We start from the raw sequence: 27,937 nt of genomic DNA on the forward strand, positions 1-27,937 counted from the left end.
ATCCCCAGTGGGCGTCTCTTTGAAGCATTTGCCCTATCATTTGATTTACTTTGTTCATTGTTATTGAGCATTAAGCTGATATTTTAAATGAAAGACCTTGGTGATGTCATTCCTAAAAAAAAATCTGGAGGTTGTATTCCCACAGTCCTGATCTGAAGTACTTTGCATTTTGTAATAAATTGCTTCATCAAATTTTCACTCTCTTTGTAGATCTTAGCAGGAAGAGACTTTCACTTTATGTGATTACAGTTTAAATGTATTAAAGTAAACTAGACTTGTCTCTCCTTATAATTGCCTTTGCAATTGTGCTTGTTTTCATCAACTATCATAGAATCATGGGTACAACCGAAGTCCAGTCAAATCAGACAGATCTGTAACCCAAATCTCTTTACCTGACTTGTATATGTTCCTTGCCTAAGGACAGTTGCCTGCATTCTCACCCAGGCCCTGGACATATAATTTACTATTACGATAGTATCCAAACCACAAAGCAGGCCTGAGCCTCATTATTCTAAGCAAGGTCTCCTGAACTGCATTGAATTGGCTTTTAAATTTAATACATCATGGCTGAGACCTTGGCCCCTTCTTTACTCTAAGGGATTACCTTCATTCAGGCCAGTATTTTGCCTGAGGAACAGCTCTAATGTTTAGCATTATTTTGTAATTCTCTTGTTGGGTGCTTTCTTGCTTGCTAAAGTATTTAAAGGCTTTCCCCTCTTCAGTTTTACTCAGTGGCAGAGGAAGTGATACTCGCACCCTTCAGGTCAAGAAAGGCTGAGATGGCCAAAATGATCTTTTATCCAAATCTGTCATTGGCTCTGTTGAAGCCAATTTCTCCTCGCCTCCAACTCAGAAAAAAACTATTGCAGATATTTGCTCTAGGGCTGAATTTAGCTTAAAGCTTTTTTCCAGTTGGTGCTATGTCCAGAAAAGACCTTTTTGGCAACTGCAGTTTGAAATTCTGTTCCAACCCAGGGTCTTAAACTGAACAGAAGAAGTTTACTGGAGGTGAAGCAACCTTTCTTCCTTTCCTTACTGATCATCCCCTGATGTCTGCAATAGCCACTGACTGCTGCATAAGGCACAGCTTTGAAAAAGCTAGTGCAAATAAACACACAGTGTCAATAGTGGGCAGTTAAATAACCAGGAAGACCAAAGGGAAAAAATTAAGTCTAGGTTTACCTGATTGTACTGTTAAACAGAAATAATTGAACAAGATGAAAGTAAATGTGTTATTTAGCATAGTCAAGCGGAAAGGATTCATTCCTGAAAGTTTCAAGAGTTGCTTTTTTTGGTGTCAGCTTTATCAGGCACACCTCCATTCTCTCTAGCAGACACACTTGTTACTGAGAAGAGCATAGAAACCAAAGTGTCCATCTTGCAAAATTTGGTCTGACTTTGTGTGATTAAGATGGGGTGATTTGGATTGCAGTGTTTTGCAGCCAGAAGGGCAAATTAAGCCTGTCTGAAGCTTTGACCCAGATGCTTTGACTTCAAGAGAAGAAACTGGCAGCAAGAGAAAAACTAAACAGTTTGCTGCATTGTTCCAGCAGGCACAGAGGAACAGCTATGCTGTGCAGTAAGTAGGTATGATTGGCTCATTTGTCATTAGTTTAAACTAACATGAAGCAGAAAGCGGAAGTCTAAACACACGGAAATAGCACCTCCCAATTCTGATTAGCCTCTTGTTTATACCATGCTGTAGTACGGCTGCATTGGCTCACTTAACCCTTCTGCAGGCACGAATGTTGTAACTCCTGTCTCTCTTAGAAAAAGGAAGGAACACCTCCCTCCACAGAGGGTTAGCAAGAGACAGACAAATAATCCTACAAACTACCACCACCACCATGAAGATATCAAATGTTCTTGTTCTCATCTTAGTCCTGCTTTACATCAGTGCCAGCACAGAATGGCCTACGCACACAGTCTGCAAAGAGGACAACTTGGAAATATATTACAAAAGCTGTGGTGAGATTTTTTAAATTTCCATTTTCCTTTTAGCTGGGCAACAAAGTTGTTCTTATGCAGTGAGAGATGGTTGTAATCCAGGCAGTGAACGGAAGGGCTATGCTCCCAAATGAGCACTGGGTTTCGCGGCTAGAATATTTTTAATCTTTCAAATACAGCTGGCTTGGTTGACACACACACAAATCTAACTGCATTTATATAGGAGATAATAAAGAGAAAATAATGTAACCTAATTCAGAATAATAAACAGCTGTCAAAAATCCAGTTTGTGTGAAAGAGATGACTACGATTTTGATCTCAAAGTTAGGTCAAATAAAAAGAGGAAGACCCTGGATCTTTATCTTTCTTTTTGCCCCAGGATGAAACAGATTCTTCAATGCACTGATCTATTGATTTCCTGATGTGCAGCAAGGCTGTGGTGATATGCTCTCTGTCCTCCTACTTGGAGTGACAAGGGACCCAGCATGACAGTGGGAGAAATTCATGTTCTCCACCATTGCCACTGTGCTTAGTGAGACTTCAGCAGCAGCACTTAACAGAGGCATTTCCCAGGGACCATAGGGTTTTGTTTCTTCTTTGAATCTGTAGAGAAGAAAAGGAGGAAGTGGCACTGGAATGACTGAAAATAAATTCACTGAATGGTGCTTGCTTTCCACCTCTTGCTTTGCTGGCCTTGTGCCTTTCCTATTGTGCTGATCTGCTTTACAACTGGGACAAAGGGAATTAGATTCACAGACGACTCATTCATTTTCTGCACGTGATGTGAAAAGCGATTCATAGCAATTGAGCACCCTAGAGTTTGTTTTTCCAATTCATCCTGATACAAAGGATTTCCCAGGGGGCTTTTTCTCGCTGGTAGATTTCATGCGGTTTTGCACACCCATTAAAATAAAGCCGGTGAGGGACAAGAGAAGCAAATAAATATTTGTAATGGCTTTCTTTACTGGCCTGCTCCCAGGAGACTAAAGTCAGGCTTCACGTATTATAAATAGGTATATTGCATTAGGAAAATATTTAATTAGATATTGAATACACGTTTCATTATTACCTTTATTTTAGTAAGAATTCATTGCATAAGTTAATTCTGTTCCCTGAACAGAAGGTCTCAGTTAACATGAGATGCCTTGACACAGAGGCACAAGCTACAGCTTGAGTCAATTCAAATGATGATGAAATTTATCTGCTGGGCACGTGTCAATCAGGCATTGCTTCTTACCATGCACACCAGTGACCTAGCTAACAAAATGCATTTGTTTAGAGCTTGTGTGTCACTTATTCTGATTTGCCACATGCAGAAAGTTAAAACGTACGTTCATTCAGGAGGAATTCACAGCTTCAGAAGCACAAGCCAGAGATCGTGCAGGTCAGGGCCCAACAATGAAAGAAGATTTCTGTTCTCCCGGGCAAAGCTATAGGAGATAAGATTACACAGACATGGAAATAATGCAAGAATTAAATCAGATTCCTGACTCCCTTACAGCTCTGGCAGGTTCAGTTGTGTCAACACTCCCAGCTTCTGTTAGTGTTCTGCCCTACCTTTTTCTAGAGGCTACCACACCTGCAGCATCAGACCAGGATGTACCATCTGCATCTCTGCTGATGCAGCTCATAGTCTGGTAGCTTCCAGAAAGCAGAAAAATACAAGGTGTTTTGGGCTGAGCCCAAAAACTCTACAGGTTGGGAGGATAAATCTGCATACACTACTCTCATTCCCTTCAGAGAAGGCATTGATCTTACTGAGCCTCCTGGCAAGCTCACAATATTGCCAAAGGTGCAGATCACCTTTTCAGGAATGGGGAAGCTTTGTCCCCACATCATTTCACTGTAAGCCACAAGTAGGTGGGCAGAACATAGCTTCATTCTTCAGCTATGGGTAGGTGGTGTCCCACCTATTGTTCTTAACCCAGGAGAGGACAGACAGGCTAATGCCTAGGTTTAACAAGACCCTTTGCCAACAAACCTCATGACAACTTTGCAATGTCAGCAAGCACAGAGTCAGTGCTAGGCAACTGACCATACTCTCTAGCTATTTCGGGGAAGACTGCTCCTCATTTGCCTCCAGGCTCAGAAATCCCCATGGTATTTCCTACTCACTGAAGATGCCAGAGGATGACATATTTTTGGGAATACAAGTGGCCACAGTGAGGTATCTAGGATGAAATCTTGGGTAAAGGATTTCCTGTTGGATCCAAGAGGGTCAGGATTTCACCTCTGATAGGCTCTATAGTAACTCCATAGAGAGTTACTATAAACTGGTATCAGTGAATCAGGGTTGAATCAAGTAAAATTTAAGGAAGTTGAGAGAATTTTTGCCAAGTACTTGACAACTTTATTTCTGGAGCTGAATGCCCTCTATCAACAGATTAATAGATCAGTCTGAGCACTTAAAAAGGAACTAAGTGTTCATTTTTAGTTTGCAGTTTATCAGATCCTCTCCTATAATGCAGTAAAAATCTGACTAAAGCCAAAAATATGAGCCAATATAACTGTGATAAATGTATCAGAGAAGCTTAGGTGGATAACTGAAGAGAGACAGATAAAGCACATTCCATACTTAGCCAGGAGCAAGTCCCAGTTCCCTGTTACAAGCACTTGCTCTAGCTGCATCCTGCCCCTATAGCGCGTAAGATACAGGCATGCATCAAGACCCCAGCCTCAGTCCATGTTCTGGATCCTATAGATCTGTCCCACCCAGACATGTCAGACTAAGCATTCAGTAACAAGGACACCAAAGTATGCATCAAAAGAAAGGGCTAAACAAAATGCTAGTAATCAATACAATGCACTTGTAAAAAACCCAAAGTAATCTGAAAAAAATCAGACAAAAATTCTCAGCAGCAAATCCATGGGGAGAAACTCAGGATGAAAGAAGTTTGGTCTAAAAGTGAAGCAAATAGACACTATGCTGCCTCCTTTATACAACCACAGGAGACATAACACCGAGACAGTCCATAAATAGCAAGACATTTCCCATCAGCGCCGCTCTTCCTCCAAGGAAGAAGTGACAAAAATGAAGGAAGATCTCAAATGACCATAAATCACTTTAGAAACCTGGGCAGGGGTCCCAAGATAAAAGCAACACAGGTTGACATCTCTGACTGAGAAGAGAGAACCATAATTGGCAAGTCTATGCAGAGACATGAAAAGAACCTGCTACACAAATGGCTGATTCCTATCCCTTTTAATTTCACAGTGATTTTTTACAGTAATAACACTTTTGATCTTTCCAGCTACATTTTAAGAGGCAATTGTCTGAGAAGGGAAGGGCGGAAAGGCAGAGGCAGCAAAATGCCCCAAGCAGATTCTACTGTTATTTGAGTGTCAGGCATCCATCTCAAAGTGCAAAGTGCAATGCACTCAGAGACTACAAATTGTAACTCCTCTATGTGTCTACCAGCACCTGCTTCTATTATTCTACCTGCTATTCATGTAAGCCTAATTGTCTTAATTAGCTGTGAAAACATTCTCCCAATATAGTGTTCAAACGGGGCCCTCTTCATAGGCTAAAGCAGGTGATTGCTGCTGCAGACACATGGAAACTATTTTCCAACTATTTTTACAGCTCTTTCTTGAAATGTTAGTTGGGCCTACATAAAATCAGCATTTCAGAACGTCTGTTTTTGTTTTGACCAGCAAACCCAAACCAGCATGCTCAGTGATTAATAAACTTTACTTTTAGATTAGGACCTCAGATTTCAGCAGTACCTGGTGCTTGAAACTGTATGTTTCTTGACAGTGCAGAAAAGGTTACTGATACAGCAGAAGGTTCTTAGAAAGGTTCTTAGAAAGGGTCTGGAGAGCAACAACCATTAATGACTTTGTCTTCTGTGTGAGAGTAAATAACAAGGAATTTTGGGGAGATCTTCAGGAGAATCAAGCTAGTAGTATTTGAAGATGACATCTTGAGCAATACTCGTTGGGCTTTATAAAACACTGTTCAGACACGGGATTTTTTACTATCAGACAAACATTTCCCAATTCACGTCTGACTTCGATAGCTTTTTCTGCTTTTTCCATCTGAAGCAAGGTTAACAGCCATTAGGTGAACTTTCAGAAGGAGCAATCAATCTGTATTAAACTCCAGAACCTAATATGTAAACAGTGCAGCCAGTTTCAAGTTTTATATCTGCATATCCACAGATTAAAAAATGTAATAAGTTTAGGGATACGGGTAACAATTTGCTTTATTTAACATCTTCTGCTACACAAAGAAGCAGGGCCCTCTGGTCATCTAGAGAATTATTTTTACTTGCCAATGTCTCCTCCTAAGCAGAGCAAAGAAAGACTCAACTTACATCCACTGAGCTCAATGACTGCTTGCATAGCTCTATGTCACGCTTCCAGCAGGGTAATTTCTGTAAAGCTTTTTTCTGCCCTACATTGGTACAGTAGGAGAGCAGCACTGCCCACTTCAGTATGAGCTTGCACTGGATTGCACTTACAGGTAGAGAAACTCTCATTTGTGTGGCTTTTCTTTAAACTTGTGAGCACAGGTTTGATTTTCCATTAAAATGGCACCTTAAAGTCGCCAAGGTTATTATGGTACAGAACTTGCTCTGGTCAGATACCACAGTATAGATACCTTCCTTTTAAACATTGCTTTGAGGGAACTGTTTGTGCTTGAAAAATGAAAGAAGAAAAAGTAGAAACTGGTTAGATTGCAATCTTCTGATGATCTGTCTGTCCATGCTGAAAAGCTGCAGTCTTACTCCCCCCCCACACGCACACACTCAGCCCATCATATCCTTCTTCCTACATACTGAGAAATCAAATATTCTATTTATCTTAAAATCCTCTTGTTCCTCTTTTAAAAAATAGACCTGTAACACCCATCCCTGCTCAATCAGCAATACCAACTTGTAAACAGTCCCACTAAATTGTTATCATTGCAGCGCGAATTTTACAGCATATCACTTTGTTTTCTATGTCAACCAATATTATTAGGCCTTTTTCTCCCTGGTCACACACTTATATCCTTTATTTAAAGGTTACAAGTAATCCAATAGCTTCAGCTGGCAAAGAAATGTCTGCAAAGAAAATCTCACCTCGTGCTTCTTCAAGGCAAATGTTCCTTAGACACTTGGTAAAAGAAGGTTCTTTTTCCATTATTCTTTGGGTTTTTTTTGGCAGAAAGATTGAGCCAGATGCTTCTCTTGAACTTATTTATTTCCCTCAAGCAGTCTCCAGCAATTGCTTCTGCTTCTAAATTATTTAAAGCCACACGACATCAACTGCCATCTGATCTTTTGTTGCATAGATCACTAATGGGCAAACAATCAAAGAGCTTAAGAATTCCACTTGAAAACATTTTTATGCTGTTTGCTTGCTCTGTCCAAGCCATCTTAGTGCCATAGCCTTGATGCAGAATTCATCTGCTATATCTCACTTACTCCAGGGGAAAGGCCAGATGTTGACACACATATTTCTAGCACCAGATCCTAACAAACAGCAGCTATCATTAGAATGAAGGTACCATAGATCTGAGTGCACATACAAATCTTCTTTTAAAATTTTGGTCCCTCCATGAATTAAAACTACCTCATCTATTTCATTCTCTGATTCACTAGAGAGGATTAAAACCTTCTTTTCCTATGTGACTTCTTACTGATGGTTCTGATTTCATTTTACCTCTTCTTTTAGAGAAGGGAGAGTATTTATTAAGCTTTAAAATGTAAATGGTAAAGAGGAGAAGGAGACAATTTCATACCTCCAAGGTAATATGGCAAAAACATTAGGTTCAGCATCTAGACTTTGAACCATTTAGCAAAATCAATATTAATGCTTTCACTGAGACTAGTAGTGGAGAGAATTAACCTTGGCTGAACTTTTCCCACCATGTTTTAAATTTTCCCATATAATTTACTTCTCAGAGGTTTTCTCATAGCGCCAATTTCTTCACCAAATCAATGAAGGTCCTGCATTGTGGACTGCAAAACAGGGTTGTTTATGTGTGGCAGCCCCTCCTGCTTATCTCCAGATGCTAAATCTAAACTAGTAGATATATTTTCCACCTATGACTTCTGCCACATCTTCAGTTGTTGTGGCCACTAAGTCACCAAGGTATTACAAGCAGGAGGAGTAATGGCCCCTGCTTCTTCCCTTTACAAACAAATAGGAGAGGCACACCTAGAAAAATGTATATTGCATTACAGTCCAGAAGTACTGTGGGCAAGGCAGAACTGTCATTTGCTGCTGCATGCTGAATGTGAGCCTTTATGGAGGGAGCAGTCTAATATATATGAAACAGGTGAGTCACAGCTGCATTAACACTTTGATAAAAACTTGAGATTAGCTCCTGTATTTCATAAAGTAGAAATTATCAAAAGGCACATTCATTGCATAAAGTCAGGAGCAAGAACAAACCACAATTGCTTGTAAGTGTTCCAATGTAAAGCTTTCTGAGTAATCATATGAAAAAATTGCTAGATCTCCTTGACAATGCCACATCATCTCATCTAGAGCTGTCATCGAAGCCTCAAAAATGGAACCTACAACGCTTACAGTTTACCAAAGAAAAGAGGCCTGTGTCAGGTTTTTGCAGCCATTTAACATCCATCAGCAAAAATATCCCAAATAATTTAAGAATAATTAACACACCTCAGAAAAATGCAAAAACTACTTTAACATTACTATGTGCTCATGTCACTGCACCGACTTCAAGGAGGCTTAGGCAGCCTAAAACTAGGGAGGAACAATGACCATCAGGGACAAGACATTCAAATCCATGGTACAGAACCACCACATACCAAATCCAAAGCCTTTGATCTGTCCCAGATGCTACTTTAAAACTCAGGAGAACTTTGAGCTGTGAAAAGCCAGGACCTTGAAAGCTACCACAAATTAATCCAATGCACCAGGTTCCTCTTCAGCTGAAGATGGATGGCTCCTGTCAGATAATCCAGCTGTGATCGGGCAGACAGGAACCCAGCTAGTTTCCTCTGCAGAGCAAGCATGCCATTCCAATGACAGTGCACTGCCATGCTCCTGTGGTGGATTTCAACCCATCCTGGGAAAATGGGAACATTTAGCCCATTTGTATGCTGCTGTTACTGTTCTGTATAATCAGTGGTAAAGCCTGCTATCCCAGAGCATGGCATGTGTCTAACAGCGGGGCAGTTTCTAGCAATGTTTGGTTCTATTTCTGACACAAGTGTACAAGTCTGTTATGAATCCCCAGTCATACTGGCAAGCACTGATATCCAAAATATCTATCTCAAGTAGAGCACTATAAAGAATGATTATTTTTTTTTTTAAACAAAAAGCAACAAAATCCCCACAACACATAGAGAGAAGAGACAGATCTGATTAAGAATACAGGCAGTTACTATATGCATCTTACTCATGTAGGGCATGGTGTTTACTTACCCACAGAACTGAAGAACAAAGACTTTCTATCTCTAATACGCTCCCTGCTGGGCCCAAATTAATGCAGGATTTTCTTGCTACACTGCTGTAGCTGTAGCCTGCCCTGCCTGCCTGTCTCTCTCAAGCTAACTAGGACAAATCAGGATTATCAAACACAAATAAAGATCTGTATGTGCTATCTCTCAAAGCTGGCATCTTTCAGTTTTGTCTTCTCAAACAGGCTCAGACAAAGATTTGTCATACCACACAAAGCACAGAAACCCCCCTTTCCAAATACCACTGCTGGCAAAAGCAATGAACCTTCAGACTCTGGGGCTCCCCTTGAGCCCTGGCAAACAGCTCTAACAAGCCTGCTGCCAAGAAACATGGTTCAGGCAGGAAAAGGCAAGGGGACTGAGGTCAAGCCTTCTGCAAGGCTGTTTTGTGCATGCTGGTGGCACTCATCCCCAGACATAGCCCTCCATCTGCAGAGAGCCCCTCAGACCTGCTGTCTTTACAAGGGCTTCCTCCAGCTCATCACACTGAACAGCTCCTTGTCCAGGCCACCAGTAGCTCCAGGAAAATCTCTTCCTCTCTTCTCCATCTGCCACACCTCATGCTCTTTGCTCACAGGCTGAGCCCTCCATCACATATCTGCTCCTCACACGCTGTACCTACTACTGCAGTCAGTGCCCCAGCAACATGTTTGGAGAAACTATCGGCCTTCTGAGTTAGTGAATATCTGCAAATTTGGACACTGGCTATACTCAGCAATGACTTTTATTTGAATAGCAAGAGGCAAAATCTTCATCCTTTCTTTAAACTAATTCTGCAAGATGTTAGAGTCGTCTTGCTCCAAAACTAGGGCCATAAACACCAGCCAGCAATGCCCATACCCTAGTCTGACCAAGCAGCATATAATTGCCCTTTGCATTACCAGTGTTCAATATCCTTGAGAGCAGAGTGGAAATCATTTAAATATTGCACAAATACTTTTTTAAACCATATTTTAAGTTTATTCTGCTAGTGTTCTGGGTTTTTTTTAGCTTATAGATGATACCGAGACCAAATCTTCAGGCTTCCCTCTACAGCCGTGTAAGTTTTATCAGAAAGGAAGCAGAGTTATTCACTCAATTGGACATCTCCAAAAGCTTCAGGTTTAAGCAGACCTCAGAGACTATAAGTTGATAGGGGAAAGGGGAATTCTCACAGTCTGTACCCCCAGGACATTAAGGATATGTGAACTCTAATCTTCCTATTCATCCACCTCCACACTGCCTAATCAATCCAGAAAGGTACAGGAGATAAAAGATGTCATGACCCCTGCAAGGGAGGTCAGAGTGTCTTTCTAAACTAGGCAAAAGCCTGGAGCTGATCATATCCAAGGTGAGCATCCTGAGATAAAGCATCCTCATGAGAAGCTAGGAACAGCCAATATGAGTCTTAAAATTTGTGTGACTTGAGTCTTAAAATTTGAGTGACCTTAAAAGCAAGTCACTCTGCTTTTCCCAGAATGGCGCATAGTGAATGCAGGCCCAAAGGGAAGTTCATTAAACTGAAGGTGCTCAGTGAAATTTAGATGCACAACTGAAAACTGCTAATTCACCTGATGCTTCTTCCTCAGTGCCTTATAAGTAGATTCCAGTGTCAAATATAACCTTGAGCATTCAGGTTAATTTATTTAAACAGACATTAAAGGAAATTGTTAAGTGAATGCATGAAGTCTGAGATACCAAACAGTTCCTCATTCTTTCCCTCTCCTTTCATCACCTTGAATGTTATAAGGACTAATGATTTAATTTTATTAAGAGCTTTGAAGGTGAGAAGTGTTGGGTAATTACTAAATATGCTTCTTCCTTGTTCTAATTTCCAGCTCCTCTAGCACCAGTCTATCCTTGTTTGACCCTAGCCAAGTGCAGCTATGTCATTACCTTCAATTCTATGGCTTATTTTCTCCCAAAAGTGTTATTTTGAAACACCCAGAGCTTACCAGTTTGGAGAGTCTTCTCACACTGCAGGACTAACTTATATGGTCTCCTACAGGCAAAGCTTCCCTGCTTATTGCTCCTTTAACTCATACCACTGGTTTTCACGCTCATATGGAGACCACATGATTTTCAAGCAGATTCAGATGAGAGTAAAGCCAGTAGAGGATAGTTAACAAGGTGTGGGGAGGGAGAGAGAAGAATAAGAGACAGAGGATGTTGTACACCAGCCCAGCAAAATTCCTGTAACAGATGCTTCCCATCTGCCCGTGTAATACCGTTTCTGTAATGCCCAGTTAGTCATGTAGCAGCTCAGGCTCTGAGGGACATATTCCCTGTGGGTTAGCACACTATCGTTTCCAGCTACCTGCTTCATCTTCCTGCTGGACATCACCTCCCAGAGCACAGAAGGCTGTGGGGTGTGAAGGCAGCCCCAGCTCACAGTCCTGTGGCTTGGTGCACATCCACGTTCAGCAGGAGCTTGAGCTGGTGCACCCAGAACTGCAGTAACTGAGGCATCAATGTGTGTTCCCATCTGTTGTTCCTGTTACCAGGGTAATAATCTCCATCAAAGGTACAAGGCTTGAAGCTGGGAGGGTCACTTAGATACATGACTGTAAATGTGTTTGAGCTAAGTTACCTATGAACCTTCTGCCAAGAGCAGGAAAAGAAACCCTAGGAAGAAATGTTCAGGAATTTGTTGGAGCTTTCAGGATGTACTACACACATCTGCTCAGTCTTTTAGAAAAGCCCATCCAAATTAATTGCTGTGAGCACTCCGCAATAGTAAGCCAGGCTGAAGCCTTGCACTATGGTGCCACCACAGGTCATGTGCAAGGAGAACCACATACCAAGCCAACATAGCCATAAATCTTCATTAGGATACTTGGGTAAGGGTGAAATGGGAGGTGGGATGCATGGGGTCAGCTGGCACTATGCCATGTAAGAGGCGATCCGTGGCAAGATACCAGGCATTGTCCCAAACTTACATCTCACAAAGCAGGTCTCTACTGCAGAAGCCAGTTTCAGTGGGAGCTGTACGTTCAGCACTAGATACAGTTGAAAGCTCAGCATCAGCCACAGCACCAAGTTCAAATAACAGGTCTAAGAGATCTGAAAGTTCACCGATGATTTACAAAAGCCTCTTTCTCAGAGCAGTTACCTGAAAGATTTAGAGCTGGCTACAGAGAAACTTGAGACAAAACACTGCTCCCAGGCACCTTCATGTTAGCTCTAACATTATGTTGCAGCCCCAGCCCTTCTCACTAGAAACACAAGGACAAAAAAAATGCCCTTTCCTTTCCCTTCCCCCCCCCCCAAGCAGATTTTTCACTGATAAACCTCAGCATGTTTGCAAAATTTCCAGCAACATTGTGAGTGTTGGTGATATATCAAAGCCGAACTGGAAAAGCAGAACTCTGCAACCAGTTGAAGAGTTTCTAGCTTTAATTATGGAAGAGGGAGCAGATTGAAGGGAGTGGGTGGAGGGAAGTCTGGGAACATACAGTACTGTGCACTATGAAACGTTGCAGGGAAGAGGAAGGCTGAAGGGCAGCCCCACGTATTTTAGAGATTTAACAGTAAATGTTATTGCTCTGCACATGTGAAAGACATAACATGTATTTTTTTTCCAGTCTAACCAGCTCAATTCATATTGAGGCAAACAAGGAAGAATAAGTATTAAACCTCCATAAGAGACACACAATGACTCACAGTTGTGTATCTGAGATGAAACAAAAATGGCAGTTGCCTCGAGTTGCCTTTGCCACACAAGGGACTCCTCAACGTTTAAAGCAAAAGATGGGTACGGCACACTACCTTAGTCCACAGCGCACAGCTGAATATACAGACACCTTCACTTATCAAATGGTTAAAAAGAAATCACTATTTTATTTAATTTCCTTTTTGCAGGAACCTTTCTGCCTACATTGTTTAGAATCCAGACCCCCTGGCACCATTGCTTTAGCAACACTGCCATCCTTTCAATTGATTTCAGCAGGAGGCCCCACACACATCACAATATCTAAGATGTTGGATTGCAAAGTCATAGCCTGAATTTCCACAGGGAGATGGTCAGAAAATTAATTGGTGTTCCTTTTGCCAGTGGAAAAGTTTACATTTCTCAGCACCAGAGTTACAACACAAAATCCAAGTGCTCTAATTCACAAATTCTGCTGTAATTTCTCATGTAAGTTCTTCCGCGCTCTCTTCCTCTCTGGGGAACAGGCAACACTTCTCTGAATACACCAAAGTCCTACGCTGCATCACTAGCAGTAGAAAACACCCATGGCTACAATGCACCATGAAATATGTCGTCTGACAAAAGAGCTCAATCCATAGAAAAGAAACCCAAAACATACCACACACACAAAACCCCAAACGCAATAGGCATGAGACATCCAAACTAAAACAACCCAGAGGTCAGGTTCATTGTAAGAACCCCATGCTTTCCAGAGAAGCTTGGTTTCTTGAGCATCCCCTTTCCATCCAAACAGATATTGATGACAATGAACTAAAAATTGAACTCCTCGCCCTAATACCATGATTTAATTTGTTGACTAAAGCACAGTCTAGTCTCTTTGAAAAGAGAAAAAGCATCGTATATGATGCAGTGCCATTTGTGACCATAGCTGTCTTTGGAAATCATGGACCTGACCAGTTATTGACAACCAGCACTGTTTGTAGGCATCAATGCCCAAATTTCTCAGAATCTGAGCAAGTGCTTCTTGGAGCTTATCACTGTACCACACACAAAACAGAAACAAGAGGGGCTCTTGCAGAAGTCCAGAGGAAAGCAGAAACCAAGCCCTGCGAGGTGGTAGACACCAGAGGGGAAGCAGGCGTAACGGTCCAGGAGAAAAGAGAAGTTTGACATGCTTTCCATCTGGAGCAGGAAACTGCTCTCCTACCCGATTGCAACAGCTTCTGAAGCTGCAATAACAAAACGAGAACTGACAAGAATATGGAAATGGAGGAAAGACAACCCTCTGACTCTTGTCACACTTGAGCAGATAAACAACTGCAGGCACTAACTCTTTGTCCCAAACAGATCATGCAGATGCAGAGGCTGCTTTAGTGGTGTGAAGAACAAAATCCATCAAGGGACACAGCTGTGGAAAATACCAGTGCTTTTTATCTCCCTCCTTTAAACAGTGATTTTAATTTAACAGACCTTAAGACTCAAGAGCTCCTTTTGGACCACAGTGATAATCCATATGCCTGCAGAGCCTGGCTTAAAGTCCCAGCTTCTCCCAGCACTTTATTTCATGCTCCCCTCTAAGTCACCCAGGACTGCTCTCTGCTAGGTGCTACAGCTGTTGGGCACTGCTGGAAAAACAGGATCAGACTACAGAGATGCTAGGTCAGCCCCAGTGTCACAGAGACATTCGTGACGAGTTACACCACAGCAAAGAAAAATTCTCCCAACCTATTATTTTCTATTCAGCGAGAAGATTACCTCAAGCAACAATAACTTAAAACCAGAATTCTATTCCCAAGTCCGTGCAAATGGGGGAGACTACAGCTATTTCTGCACTTGCCACAGTCTCTTCTCTGGTTTCCACAGAGAAGAAAGTTGGATGCACAGACTGGCTGGAAAGCCACCATGAGGGACAAACCTATGCCTAATTTAAGCCGTAAAGCTCAGGATGATATGTTTCCAAACTGGCAAAATCCTTCTCCTCCAACCATGGTTCTGGAACACTTTCACATGCCTTTGGTTGTGGGAGCAGAACTGTTAGTTGTCACTGCTGCCTGTCACCAGACAGTGACACCTTAGCAAGCCTCCAGGCATAGCATAGAGACTCATGAAGGCTAGCAAGGAAAAAGGTAGAAGTGAGGGGAAAGCAATTTTGTTTGTACAAGAGTTTTGGAGCTTGATGTGGATAAATGGATAGTGTAGGAATTAGTAAGAGCCACATTCATATCAGTCATGGGCTGTAGGGCTTCCCTTTGACTACAGTCTCTCAGAAAGGGAGAAGAAATGTAGAATATTTCCTGGGTTATAAATATCACATGATGGTGGACCCAGCATGAAATACTGCAGGATCTCAGTTACACATTTTATTTTAATCCTTGGACTTCTCATCCCACTTCAGGATTCAGTTTTGCAATCAGCCTCACCAAGCCATCTTGCGATACTAATGAATTAAAACCCATCATCATAACCAATTGCTCATCAGTGCTGTGGAAGGAAGAGTGATCCAAGATCTCGGGAAGAGCAGACGTGCTAAGTCTTCACTGCTGAATGAGTACTAACTATCCACCACTGCGGAGAACTTGCCTTCCCTGAACTTGGCTCTTTTTCACCACACAGTAGGTTTTAGCCATATATACGCTATCATCTGAACATGCTTCAGATTGAAGTGGCAGGAAGGAGAGAAGTAGTTATTAAGCACGGGGTATGGGAGCTTTGAGCACATCTTGGAGATTTTTAAGGAATATGAAATCTGGTATTTACAATACTTCCATATTTTATCGCTGTCTTCTATACAGTCAGTATCTCATTAAAAATGCAAATTTCTGTGTCCAAACAGATCCCCACCAAGATTTTGCTTTCAGCATTGACCATTGTTCTGATGTCTCAACCCACACCTTTAACATCAGAGCTGCAATCTTGCTAAGTAAGTAAATTGGTATTTTCTCACACCATAAACATGTACCTCATGTGTGAGTGCTGGTATTAAGCAAGCAAGGGTGACAACCTCCTATGAAACAGGAAAGGGCTTCATGTCTGAGAAGCTTCAAAACCTGTGCAGGGCTACAGAAATGTCAGTTCTGATATCAGCTTGGTCTTAGACTATGTATGTCACTCCAACCAAGTCATATCAGCCCTCAGCCTCTATTCCTCTCCTACCCTTCATTAGTACATATGGATACCCAAGGTGGGGGGTGCTCTAAAGCTTGTCTTCACAGCCAAATCTTCTGGGGAGCATCTTGCTGAACGAGACAGCTACAGCAGCCACAGTCTCATGGCAGCACCAGCAGTGCTCACTAAATTGTCAGGGCTGACCCTTGCAGGTGGGAGACTGAAGGAACTCCCACAGAGCAAGGTGGAGACATCTCTCTGTCCCACCTGGGCATGCGAGAAGGATGCTAGGAGAGTGCTGGGGAAGCATTAGCCTGAGGCAACACAGTCATGCCATCAGCTCGGCACCTGTGCTAGCTGAAATTATACCCTTCAGCACTTGACTGATCAGCAGTAAAAGGTCAAAAGCAGAACTGCATTTGAGATAATGGGCTGGGTGTGCAAGCTAGTATTAGCCATAGCTTGCTTTGTGACCCTTGCACAGGAAAGCCACCTTTTTGCAACCCTGTTGGCCTCATCAAGAACCTCTACTACCAGAGCATAAATATGAGAGCACTGCTGTATGCTCCTAGTGCTGAAAGTAAGTTTACATGCCAAGTGTCTTTTAGCACTGGGAGTGCTTCCTTGCATACAAAAGGTCTCCCTCCTGTGAGACATGCTGCCCTTTTGCCTAGGAGCAGCAGTTTTCAGGTGGCTGCAAAGTTAAGCATGCCTGCAAAATCACATTACAGGCATTTGCAAATACTTTACCAACTCAGACTACAGAATCTCCCTCTAAATCCAGTACCCTCACTGGGTATCTGTGTTAGGAAGCCAGGCACAAGCAGGAAAGCTCCCATCACTGCCAGGCTGCTATGCTGGTCCCTGACACAGGTTTGGCTCAAACACAGGTTTGAGCTATTTTCCCAGGCAGCAGGTACAGGCCACAGGCTGCTCCCAGGGGTCCACTGGACATGGTGCCTCTGCTAATTAGAGTAAGAAATTTAGATGTGAAGTCACTAGATTTATGATGCAAATTGGTCTCAAAGTTAGAGAAAGGTCATGGGTGCATTTATTTAACAATAAAGATATATGCTATTATGTCCCTCCATATACCTTAAGGGACTTAGGGACCTGTTCCTGAAGCATGGATTTCCATGTATTAGGAGTCCTTAGTGAAGACATTCAACGGCTTAAACAGCAGGGGAAAAGAATACAAACTTTAAAAATAAAGTATTAAACCTGTTTACCCTTGCACTTTCTCCAAGCTCTCCTTCTGTTTTGTGTGTAGGACACAGCATCAAGGAACTGTATGTCAAGCTTAACCTCATCGTAAATGGGAAGACAGTCTTAACCTACTCCGAGACGCTTTGTGAGCCGGGTCTTTCTAAGCTTATTTTCTGTGGAAAGAAGAAAGGAGGTAATTTAGGTAGCACTAAGTGTTTGATGGCTACTGAATACTCCAAGCAGGATGCACCCGCTGTGCTGTTGAACTCACCGATACATCGTAATGTTCTGTTTACTTCAACAGCATGTTAATGGATGACAGAAACACAGTAGGACAGAGACATTTTAATTTCAGAACCTGTTTTTTTCCCCTAACCTGCTTGCTTTTCTTTTAATCACAGAATATTACATGCACATGGGATTTCAAGTCCATAAAAAGTAACTGTGGTAATGTGGCCCCATCCAACAGCACAGAGGTTCATAAGCCCTATTTATAGCCACATGGTTGTCATGTGAGCAAGAAGTATGACAAAAATAAAAGCCAGTTCTAGAAAATAAATGGCTGAGCAAACAAACAAGCCATTCTGAACATGTTCTTTACTATTAAGCAAGTAACACTTCCTGTCCTTAAAGGCAGTTCTTAACTCACTTTAGGAGAAATTATGCTTGAATAAGGATATTGGGATCAAAATACTATTTTATACTATCTATGGTTTGCATCTTGTTTCTGCTCAACACATGCCTATGCAGCAGTCAGATGATTTCAGTTCATGCCAGTAAAACTGCCAATTGATGCAGACTTGCACTAGTTGGTTTACAGTGGTATTAGCTGGCCCCCAAAAGCAGGCATCTTTGGTCCCATGTGAACCTGGGCACATCGAGGTCCTGTCTGCCATGACACAGGTAGTGAAAAGGTAGTTATGGTATGTCTGGAAAAGCTATAGTCATCCCTCTGGACTGTAATATCCACGTATCTTAAATGGTTATTTTGAATCCCCTCTTACATCATGATCATCTCTTTAGGCTGATTTTAAAATAAAGAGGTAGAGCTTCAGGGAAGTTTCAGAGTTGTTAGAGCATCAGTTAGTTTCAGAAGCTCTGCTTTCCCTTCACTGACTTGCATCTCCATCCTGATAGTGCTGCAATAATTCATGTGCAAGGGCTATGAGTTTAAAAACCATTCACAGAACTGCTGCTAAGACAGCCCCTGGAAAATTACTAAGAAATTTCAGAGAGCATAGAAATATCACAGAGAATAATAGAGAAATGCTGCATGAGCAACCAATTATGTAAATCCTGTAAGCCAGATAGACAAAAAATTAAATTCAGAGATTTCTTCAATTGTGTATTGAGTTACAAGAGGGAAAAAACCACCCACAGGCCTACTGAAAAACTGTCTTATTCTGGTGAAGTACTAAATAACATCCTTTAGAGAATACATTAAGGAGAAGTAGAGTCAGTCCTGAGCTGAGCACAAACTGGTATTCACGCATTAAGCCACAAAGCCAAAGCCTCCTGGGGTTTCCAAGTCCCTTAATCTTAAACTGACAGGTGATTGTTTCTACTAATTGAGGTACATTATGATATAAAGCCATAGTTGGTGGTTTAAATAATACTATATATCTTCATTTAGAAGCATGCCTCAGTTAGTGCAAGGACCTCTGCCGCACACTTTAATACATGACCTTTTGTTCAGTAGCTGTTTTTATTTAGCAATTAAGCCACAGCAGGAAAGAACTAAACTTTCTCAGACTAAGGTTCAAACTCAAAATGTGGTATTTTTTAATTACATGACATTTGATTCTAACCTATGTTTTAGGACACAGAAATCAGCTGAAGGCCAATATGAGGCAGTTCAGCACAGCCACACTTGACCATATTGGCACAGCTCTAAATCTGACCTAATAACTATGCAGAAAGGACAATATTGTGAATGGCCAAGTATGCAGCCTAGCAAAGGTACAGTGGAGCAGATAGCCTTTTCAACTGAAGCTTTTCATGCCGAGCCCCTTTTTCCATGTAATACGGGCAACATTTCCAACATCTGGTCAGACCTAACCCAAGTTTAAATATAGTTCCACACAGCATTTGCTTGCCTTCCACAAGGAGGCCAAGTATTTCCTGTTCCTCCCCTTCCCAAAGCGAGACAGAACATAGCTCTGCTACAGGCTTTATTGGTCCACTCAGCCATGTGGACAAGCAGAGCAGAATTTGGAAGGAAAAGAGACTTCTAAGAGCCGGATGTAAGAGTCTTTGGTGTTTGGGGTTGTTTTATTTTTCTTTGCTCTCCTATAATCCTACACTTTTGCCATGACTGGAAATACTTTAGGGGACTTGATATAGCTGGAAGTTTAACGTTCATCATAACCATGTAGTATTTACTATTTATGTTACACAAAATTCACATCTGGCACTCCTAAATAGGATTCCAAGATCTTTTTCTTTGAGCTATATGCCTGTTGTAAAGTTGTTAGCTCAAAGGTTGCAAGGAAATGGGCTGCTGCCCATTTTAGAGCAACAGCAAAACTGCTAAGTTCTGAGGTATAACATGAACTCAGGTCTTTCTCTTTTTTTAGTAGAAGGATCTGGTTATTCCTCATTTCCTCCAAAGGAAAAGGTTACATAAGATCTAACAGATTTCCCAACACAATCACCAAAATCAGAGAAAAAGACCTGGCAGGGTAATATTTAGCAATGTGCCAACCACAACTTGCAGGCTTATACAAAGCTTCCTGACAAAAAGATAGCTGCATCCTTTGCAAGTCCGCAAGTTTTCTTTCAGGCTCCACTGATAAAGGCACCATCAGAGCACTTGCACAATTCCTTGTGCATACTCCCAAACCATAGAGAACCACCCCCTGTGCTTGCCAACTCCATTCTTTGCATTATTGCCTCTTTTGGCAAGTGCTACAGTGAGCAAGTTTCTAAACTAGCATTTGTGAATAGAAGTAAAGAACATAACATGAATTACAGAACTGGGTATCACATTGAGAGTTCAGGTACATGTTTCTGAGAAAGCCACTACACCACAAAACCAGGTCTTTGGGCTGACATGCAATCCCTTTCATCTCATTTCTTCCTCCTCAGTAAAAAGAGAGAGAATGTTTCTCACCTGGCTATGTATTTATGTACATTTTTCTCACTCATCTATACAGATATAGCTGGCAGTTACTCGGATCATCCCTACATGCCTTAAACTCAGAGAAGTTGTGTCAGTTGCATGGGTGCAAGATCGTGTCCTAGAACAACTCCAACATGGAGCATTTAAGTTCTAAAAAGATTTAAAACAGAAAAAGGAAGAGGTGGGTGCAGATGTACAGGGCCTTTATATAGTACAAGAGTGTGAGAACGTATAAAAATTTTCAGTGCAGGGAAGATTTGAGAAAGAGGAGTGAGAATTTCATTATAGGTGTTTTGTCAGGAATGAGAGGCATCTTCACGATAAATGATAACCAGTAACTTGAAGTAATCCTCAGTAAGTTTTTTTACACATTTGAAAGCTCTGCTTCAGATTGGAAACTACTAGAGGCCTGCTCACCTGCAGGGAAAGGGACTGAAGTTATTTTCGGCAGAAACAACAGTGAAAAGCTGTTACAATAAATACAACATCATCACCTTGAAACAGTGGTACACTAGAAATATTTTCCAGCATGCTCTACAGAAATCAGCTTCAGTTAAGTCTTTAATAAAAAGGTCTGAAAATAGAAGGTGGATTGAAAGCCTATCATTGATGACAACATGCTTGACAGATATCATAACTTACCAACAGACTAATAAAGACATATGAGAATTTTTAATTGGAAAAATTCACTCATGTTTTATGCTGTTCCCAATGTCTGTACATTTTTTTGCAGCTACATCTGGGTTTGCTCCAAAAAGAAACCACAGAATTTTTTCAATGAGCTTGGCTCAGTGTTTGTGACAGTTGCACTTACTGCAGCAGATGTGTTCATCCTCTTTCAATGGAGGATTATAAAAATGTATGACTACATGGATAAAAATGTATATGAAAGATGCTGTGATAAACTACAGTCCTTAAAGCCTTGGAGGATGTTTACACTTCTGGAATTATAGCAGAAATCCTCATGTGAGAGGAACATTGAACAGGCTTTGAAAAGCCTGATGCAGCCAGCATAGGTACTGAGCAGGTTGCCATGGTCTGAAGTGAATATGAATAAGATTCAGCAGATCTATGCATCCATATTGTTTCCTGGCAAGTCTCAAGTAGCTGAAAATGAAAACTGCCCTTGGTTTCCCCTTGGGACATACTTTCAAAACAGCATAGTCCTTCCCCTGCCCCCTTCATTGTTGAGGCAAGGTTGAAAAGTCTCTCTGAAGGTCATTTAGTCCAGCTCCCACGTACTTCACCCAGGACCATCTACAGCTGGTTGCCCAGAACCATGTCCAGGTGGGGTTTTTTAATACATCCAAGCGTGGACACTCCACATCCTCTCTGAGCAACCTGTGCCAGAGCTCAGTTACTCTTATAGTAGGGTGAAACCTACTGAGCTTCAATTTGTGCCTACTCCTTCTTGTCCTGTCACTGGGCACCACTGGAAAGAGCCTGGCTCTGTCCTCTTTACATCCTCTCTTCAGGTGTTTGTACATATTGATAGGCTTTCCCCTAATCCTTCTGTTCTTTAGGCTAAACAGTCCCAGCTCCCACAGATTTTTCTCCTTGAAGAGATGCTGCAGTCACTAAAAGATAGTACAGCCCATGAGAGCAATTCCATTGATGAGTGAGCAAAGGCATAGCTACCACACATCAGGGAAACTATGGAAGACTTCCCAGAGAGGGCTGGAGCAGAGCCCCAAGACTGCATCTATCTAGCTCTGATGTAATTGTTACTTTGTCACAGCAAAACAGGGGGGAAAAATAGCTTCTACCTACACTCAAGGAGAGAGATTAGCATTGCCATCATTTCAGAAGCAAATTTATGGCCTGACGACTCCTACTTCATTTTAAAATATAGGCTTTGCAGAGCTTGAATGCTGCATCTGTATGTTTAGATTCTGGATGGCTTTCTGACGGTGTAGGTGAGTCTGATGAACCGCATGATCCAAGAGTTTTCCCCACATCCCTGTGGAGAAGGACTTTGGGGAAGGGTGACTGTTCACAGCCCAGGGTCCTCTCCACTCTCCTCTGCTGCCATGCAGGATTTTCTAGACTTAGAGTTGATTGAAGGAGAAATAGTCAAAGAAGGCTCTCTACTGAAAGAGAGGACACATTGCATGGTCCACACCACCCTGAGGAGGCAGCTCACAGTATGGCTTAGCACACATCAACACATACAGCTCAAGTCCCACGGAGGACACTCATCACCCAGATCATGCAGTTTGCAATGCCTTTAACTCCCATTTAGACTCTATTAAAGTTGTGAGCTGAGAAGTGGGCTGCTCTGTATTTTTAAAATTCTTGAGTCACTGCTCTCTGCAGTGAAGATGTGTCAGACTCCAGGGCTCTGCTTCATGCCCAGAAGCAAGCAGCAGTGGTGACTGCTCTTTGAAAAGACTTCTTGGTGGACAGGTGAAATAGCCAGGGACACAGAGAGGAACGAGTACTGCAGCAGAGCTGATCAGTTTGAGAGTTACAAACCAAAACATTCTGTTCTCCATTTTGGCATTAGGTTTTTCAGGGCAGCACTGAGAGAAGTTCAGCATCTTCTCCACCTCCCAGGATCATCAGAGCATTTAATAAACTCATCATTAATGCAAAGGTGTAGAATATAGGTGATGTCTCAGGTTTCTCCTATTCTTTTCCTGCTTCTTTCTTACAGTTATGATTCTTTCATACATGTTTGCTACAAGGCACTAACATTTCATAGCATGTGTAAGGAAGACTTTCTGTGGACTCTGTTCCAAGTCAAATACCAACTGCACGGTGGGATGGACCACATGACACAAAAATGTTGTTACAAACATTTTATCCACTCTTTCACATGAAACAATTTAAACCAGCACAGCGAGACTGGACTAAAACAACTCTCTAGAAGCGACAGGCATCAGTACGCCAGCACATAGTCATATAAACATGAAACACTCCTCTGTCACTGTCAAAGTAAAGACTGTTCCACGACACCTACAAAAGAGAATCCTTAAACAGTTCTTAGACTTTTCCACAACTTGTGGAGGGCAAGTTGTGCAAGAAATTCTGAAATACTGTAACATCTACCAATTTTATTTTCAGTCAAGTCTGCACAGTTTAGCCCAGTAAGCTATGAAAAAAAGTAGGAGGAACTGCAGAACAGCTTGCTAATTCTGTCCATTAATGCCAAAGTTGCCCTTTCTTCCACAGCAAAGAGCAAGCACGCCTTGCTGTTAGGGAGATGAGGATTGGAAGCTGGAGCTCCTGGGCTCTATTCCAGTCACCAACACAACTTGTGATGGCTTTAGCACATCATATAACTTATCGGTGAAAGCTCCCTCAGCAGCGAGACAGACATGTTTTTATTACTTCATGGTCACGTTCAGCAAGCAGTCAGAAGTCCACACCTACAGAAACACTCAGCTCAAATTGTTTTTAATTAAAGTTACCAAAACAGTACCGTTCCATTATTGCAGATGCAGGAGGTTAATAGATCATGCTAAAGGACTTATTTCTGGCAATTCCCCCTCCCCTTTCATTTCCTCATTTGTGGGATTCATGCTGACATGGGAACACCCACCTGGTTGGGCAAAGCTATGCTCCCTGCTCCACTCAGGGGCTGCAGGTTCTCCTTGAGCCCAGGCTCAGCCCTGCTTTCTCCATAAGGCAGCACACGTCCTGATGTTTCCTCAGGAGGGCTGTTACAAGGCTCTATAGAGCACTTTGCAGTTCCATAACACTTGTCACTGGAGCACTTTGAAGCACTATTACAAAAAAGCATCTACGATCAGCTGCTTGTTTCCTTCACGTGCTGCATGTCTAACCACCTACCACCATTTCTGCTTTTCAGAGCACCTCTACTATGAGGGACCAGTCACACTGGGCATCAAAGAAATCCCACAGGTAAGTTCTCCCAAGCAGAGGGGCTTTCCGGATGAGGTATAATCAGAGGACTACCAGCAATCACATCAGCATATTCCAAGCTCCCCCAGACTGCACACTGGATCTGATAGTGTTTACATGACTAATCCTTTTTAATATGAAATTAAATTGGCTTTGCTTAAAGCATTATGGAGAGATAGACAGGTTTTCTTAGGATAGCAGTCCCCTCTGCCAGCACTAAGTCATGCAGCCATACTGTTCTTTAGTAGGCTCCCCCTCTGTTTCTCTTAAAATAGCAAGAAAAGCAGCAGCTCCAGGAGACTCCTGAGAGACCAAGGCTGCAATTCAGCTCACTCCTTAGTGGGCTGAACAATTTGGAGAAGCTCATTCATCCTCACTAGCTATGAAGGTAATTTATTCAACTGTTGTAATTGTATGAGTTCCACTGAGCATATATGGTGTTAGATACAGGGACAGAGGTCTTCTAGGTTGCAATTGGAAGTACAAGTTTATTAGGCCAGGAACACTTTCTCTAGACTTACAGAGTCTTAAAATAATAAGATAATTTTTTAGGAAGGTAAGAAAATGAGCAGTACTCTAGTCACTGCTCTGAATTTCCTGGCCATCCGTTACAGAAGGTCTTTACAACCAGCCTTCTCCATGCTGAATTAAGTCTTCTTCTAGAAGGTCAACCAAATCACACTGCAAAGCAGAGATGTCTCAAAACATTTAATGCACCAGAATCTCTTAACTGGGCACAACATGAAGCCATATTTGACCAGTAAATAACAAAGAATTTTTAGCCACATGCCTGAAGAGACTAGACTGAAGGGGAAAAGGCAAGATCTGGATCATCGAGGTATCTGAGCACATGGTGAAGGAAGCATCACAGCCACTACTGCAAATGCACACAGTTCAGGTGGTCAGTCACACACTCCTTAGGTTTACTCCCACAAGAGAAGCACGGCTTGAGCTCTCAGTTCAGCAGCAGACATAAAACCTATGTCAGAACCTCAGACATGAGGTCTGGGGCCTGCTCTGCACTGGATTGGTTCAGGTGCAGGAAAAGACAACAGGATCAGAACAAGGATATAGAACAAGGACATCAAGTCCAAGAGAGCCTGGCTTGCCAAGGCTGGCAGAGGTGATAACAAGGATATCTGGTTTTTGGGTGGATTGAGCCTTTCATAACAGCTACTTTCTCATATGTCTCAGTCTTCCTTGGTGATAATAGCAACCACAACCTTCACTTTCCAAAGCTTTCACGCAGGGAGCTGGGGCCCCTCATGCAGGCTGTTATCCTACCCTTACCAGCCTGCTTCCCTAAAGGCTACGCCTAAAGATGCTGTGTTGAGCAAAACCTTTTGATCTCTCACACCAGAGTGCCCAAGCTCATATCGGTCAGCATCATGGTCCAAGAGCATCTTTGCTAACATACCAAGGCCTTAGACAAACAAAGGCATAGGTCTTTAGACCAAGAGAAATCCCTAGAAACATCCACAGAGACCAATAAAACTCCAGTTCTGGGTAAATTAGCTGAACTTGGAGCCAGGAATTCTAAGACTGTTCACAATCCTCTTTTAATAACAATTTTTACCCATGAGCAAAAAATTATTCTGGAGGAGAAAAAAAAAATCTAAATCACTAATGAGCAATGGAAATGAGTTATTATAAACTCCCTTCCATGAATAAAACTAGAAGCTTTTGGGGAATTAACATATTTGTGAGAAAGGGAATAGGAAACCTTTTTTGTTAATTAATCAGTCAGGCAAATAACACAATCCTTCCATGCCAGCAATAAGGAGTTATCCCAAGCATTAATCATCTTCTGCTCATTGTGAAAAGCAGCCTCATCTGAGCAGCATGATGGGCATTTGCACAGTTTGCACAGCAATTACAAGGCTGTATTCTCATGAGCATGTTGCTATTGGGCCTCTCTTTAAATTTGGATGTTACATTTGAGCCTCTCTGTCAGGACACAGGCCACTTATTGCTTTAGAAATCCCATGGTAAAAGGCAAATGCCAAAAAACCTGACTCACTCGAACTGTGTCTCTTTCCATTCCGCAACCAGAAGAGTTCTGAGCAGGGCAAGAGCTTTCTGTGGTTCAAAGCCAGAAGGCCACTGCTGCCAAGCTCTTCTCCCTCAGGTTTTGCTCCCCTCCATACTCCAGAAAAAACAGAAAGAAATGCTGCAGTGCCAGTAATCTAGAGGGAATGACATCTAGTTCACCTCTTCTCCAGGAGTTTAATAAGCTTTGTTACCTTCTCTGCCTAGTGCTGCTACTTCTCCAAGTGTCTGGAAAGAGCAGTTTTGACCAATACAGAAAAGCCATAGTTTCAAGTTGAGATTTTTTTGCACTGCAACAATAAAATGTTCTCCCCAAGTAGTAATTTTAACTACACAATTTGAAATTAAACTACCTCTTGTTTTATTATATAGGAATTCATTACAGATTGAGTCATCTATACACACGTATCCCCCAAGCTCATAAATGTTATATTGATAACAGTGTACGCACTGAACAATAAGATCCAAGGAAGAGAAGTGCCAGACAGAACACCTCTTTCCCTTAAGTTACTAAACAGCACAGGCCGTATTGTGCTTGATCATAAGAAACATGAAAAATTACACAGATCTGAAATGAATTTTTATGCATCAAAACATTTTGTTCCCCTTGCACTGTTTTAATTTTGAACTTGTGCTGTCAGCATTGACATCCCTGATGACATTATTTTGGCAGAAAATATGGGCAAGTCCTTTACGAGTTCTGAAACATTTGGACAGGAAATGTTTTGGGGAAACTGGATTGGGAAAGTGTTATTCTGTTTCCAGGAAGAGGGCTCCCTCACAGAAACAGCAGCAGTCATAAACTATTGATGGACTAATCTCTTGCTTTGTGTCTGTCTCATACAGGGAGATTACGCTATTTCAGCAGAGCTGACTAATGAAGACCAAGACACTGTCGCTTGTGCCTATGTTACAGTGAAAAATTATTTAGATTATTATTAGCAACAAGCCGATTTCATGAGAGCTACCAAAGCTATTCAAGCCGAGTGAGCTGCTTGCATGCCACTGTGATTCTGAAGGAAATAATCCCCACGTGGTGGTTCGGATGCTATTCCTCTTCATAATTCACTATTTTCAAGATGTGACTAGACCCCCTAGTGGTAATTTTCCTCTCTAAATGCACACTGTAGCCTACTTTTTCCTTCCAATATATACAGCTGCAAGTAGAAAGTATCCGATATCAACATTCTCATCTTGGGATGAAAATAGCGTGAGGCAGAACAGGCAAGAGCCTAAACTTCTCTTTTTTTCCTCAGTAAATTATGGAGATATCATTTCTAACAGGCTGAAGATGACTTTCATTTTTATCACATATCATGCAGTTACAGCACTCAACATCTTCAATCTTCTCCAGAGCCTGTCTGGAGCTTCCACTAGTATAGATTTTGTTATACCACAGAACAAAGACCACATAGTATGAACATGGATTTTTCCCAGTGATCCATGCCCTGTTACCAGATTCACATCACTCAAGTCTTCTGGGGTCTACCCAGAATTTCACTCTTTAATGTCTTTTAAGTGACATGTGAATCATTCTGCCATGTGTTACGTGCTCTTCTTGCTTCTCAATAAATTCATAATGAATAGAAA

At 41.9% G+C, this 27,937-nt stretch overlaps 1 protein-coding gene and 1 long non-coding RNA gene across 2 annotated transcripts in view; one reads left to right on the forward strand and one right to left on the reverse strand.

Moving 5' to 3' along the window:
• The window catches only part of LOC133267252 (uncharacterized), an 83,952-nt gene extending 72,055 nt beyond the window's left edge, over window positions 1–11,897 (reverse strand). Inside the window, exon 1 of the long non-coding RNA XR_009742687.1 lies at window positions 11,665–11,897. This is a non-coding gene — a long non-coding RNA (uncharacterized LOC133267252). The remainder of the gene's footprint in view (window positions 1–11,664) is intronic.
• On the forward strand, window positions 1,695–27,937 carry LY86 (lymphocyte antigen 86). Its single transcript, XM_061449402.1, has 5 exons — window positions 1,695–1,968; window positions 15,833–15,919; window positions 17,375–17,503; window positions 24,246–24,298; window positions 27,194–27,937. Exons 1-5 carry the CDS (start codon window positions 1,848–1,850, stop codon window positions 27,287–27,289), a joined length of 486 nt encoding a protein of 161 aa, XP_061305386.1. The 5' UTR covers window positions 1,695–1,847; the 3' UTR covers window positions 27,290–27,937.

Source organism: Pezoporus flaviventris, unplaced genomic scaffold (assembly GCF_033815535.1).
Source record: "Pezoporus flaviventris isolate CSIRO_AGI_PZ_B2104156 unplaced genomic scaffold, CSIRO_AGI_Pfla_v1 ptg000007l, whole genome shotgun sequence".
Lineage (NCBI taxonomy): Eukaryota > Metazoa > Chordata > Aves > Psittaciformes > Psittacidae > Pezoporus > Pezoporus flaviventris.

What these genes read in the sequence shown, in the direction of transcription:
- LY86 (XM_061449402.1), top strand. Translation starts at nt 1,848, where the DNA reads ATGAAGATATCAAATGTTCTTGTTCTCATCTTAGTCCTGCTTTACATC. An exon ending in CAGAGCTGCAATCTTGCTAA is followed by an intron (nt 15,920 to 17,374) that starts GTAAGTAAATTG and finishes TTTTGTGTGTAG; the next exon opens with GACACAGCATCAAGGAACTG. An exon ending in GCATCAAAGAAATCCCACAG is followed by an intron (nt 24,299 to 27,193) that starts GTAAGTTCTCCC and finishes TGTCTCATACAG; the next exon opens with GGAGATTACGCTATTTCAGC.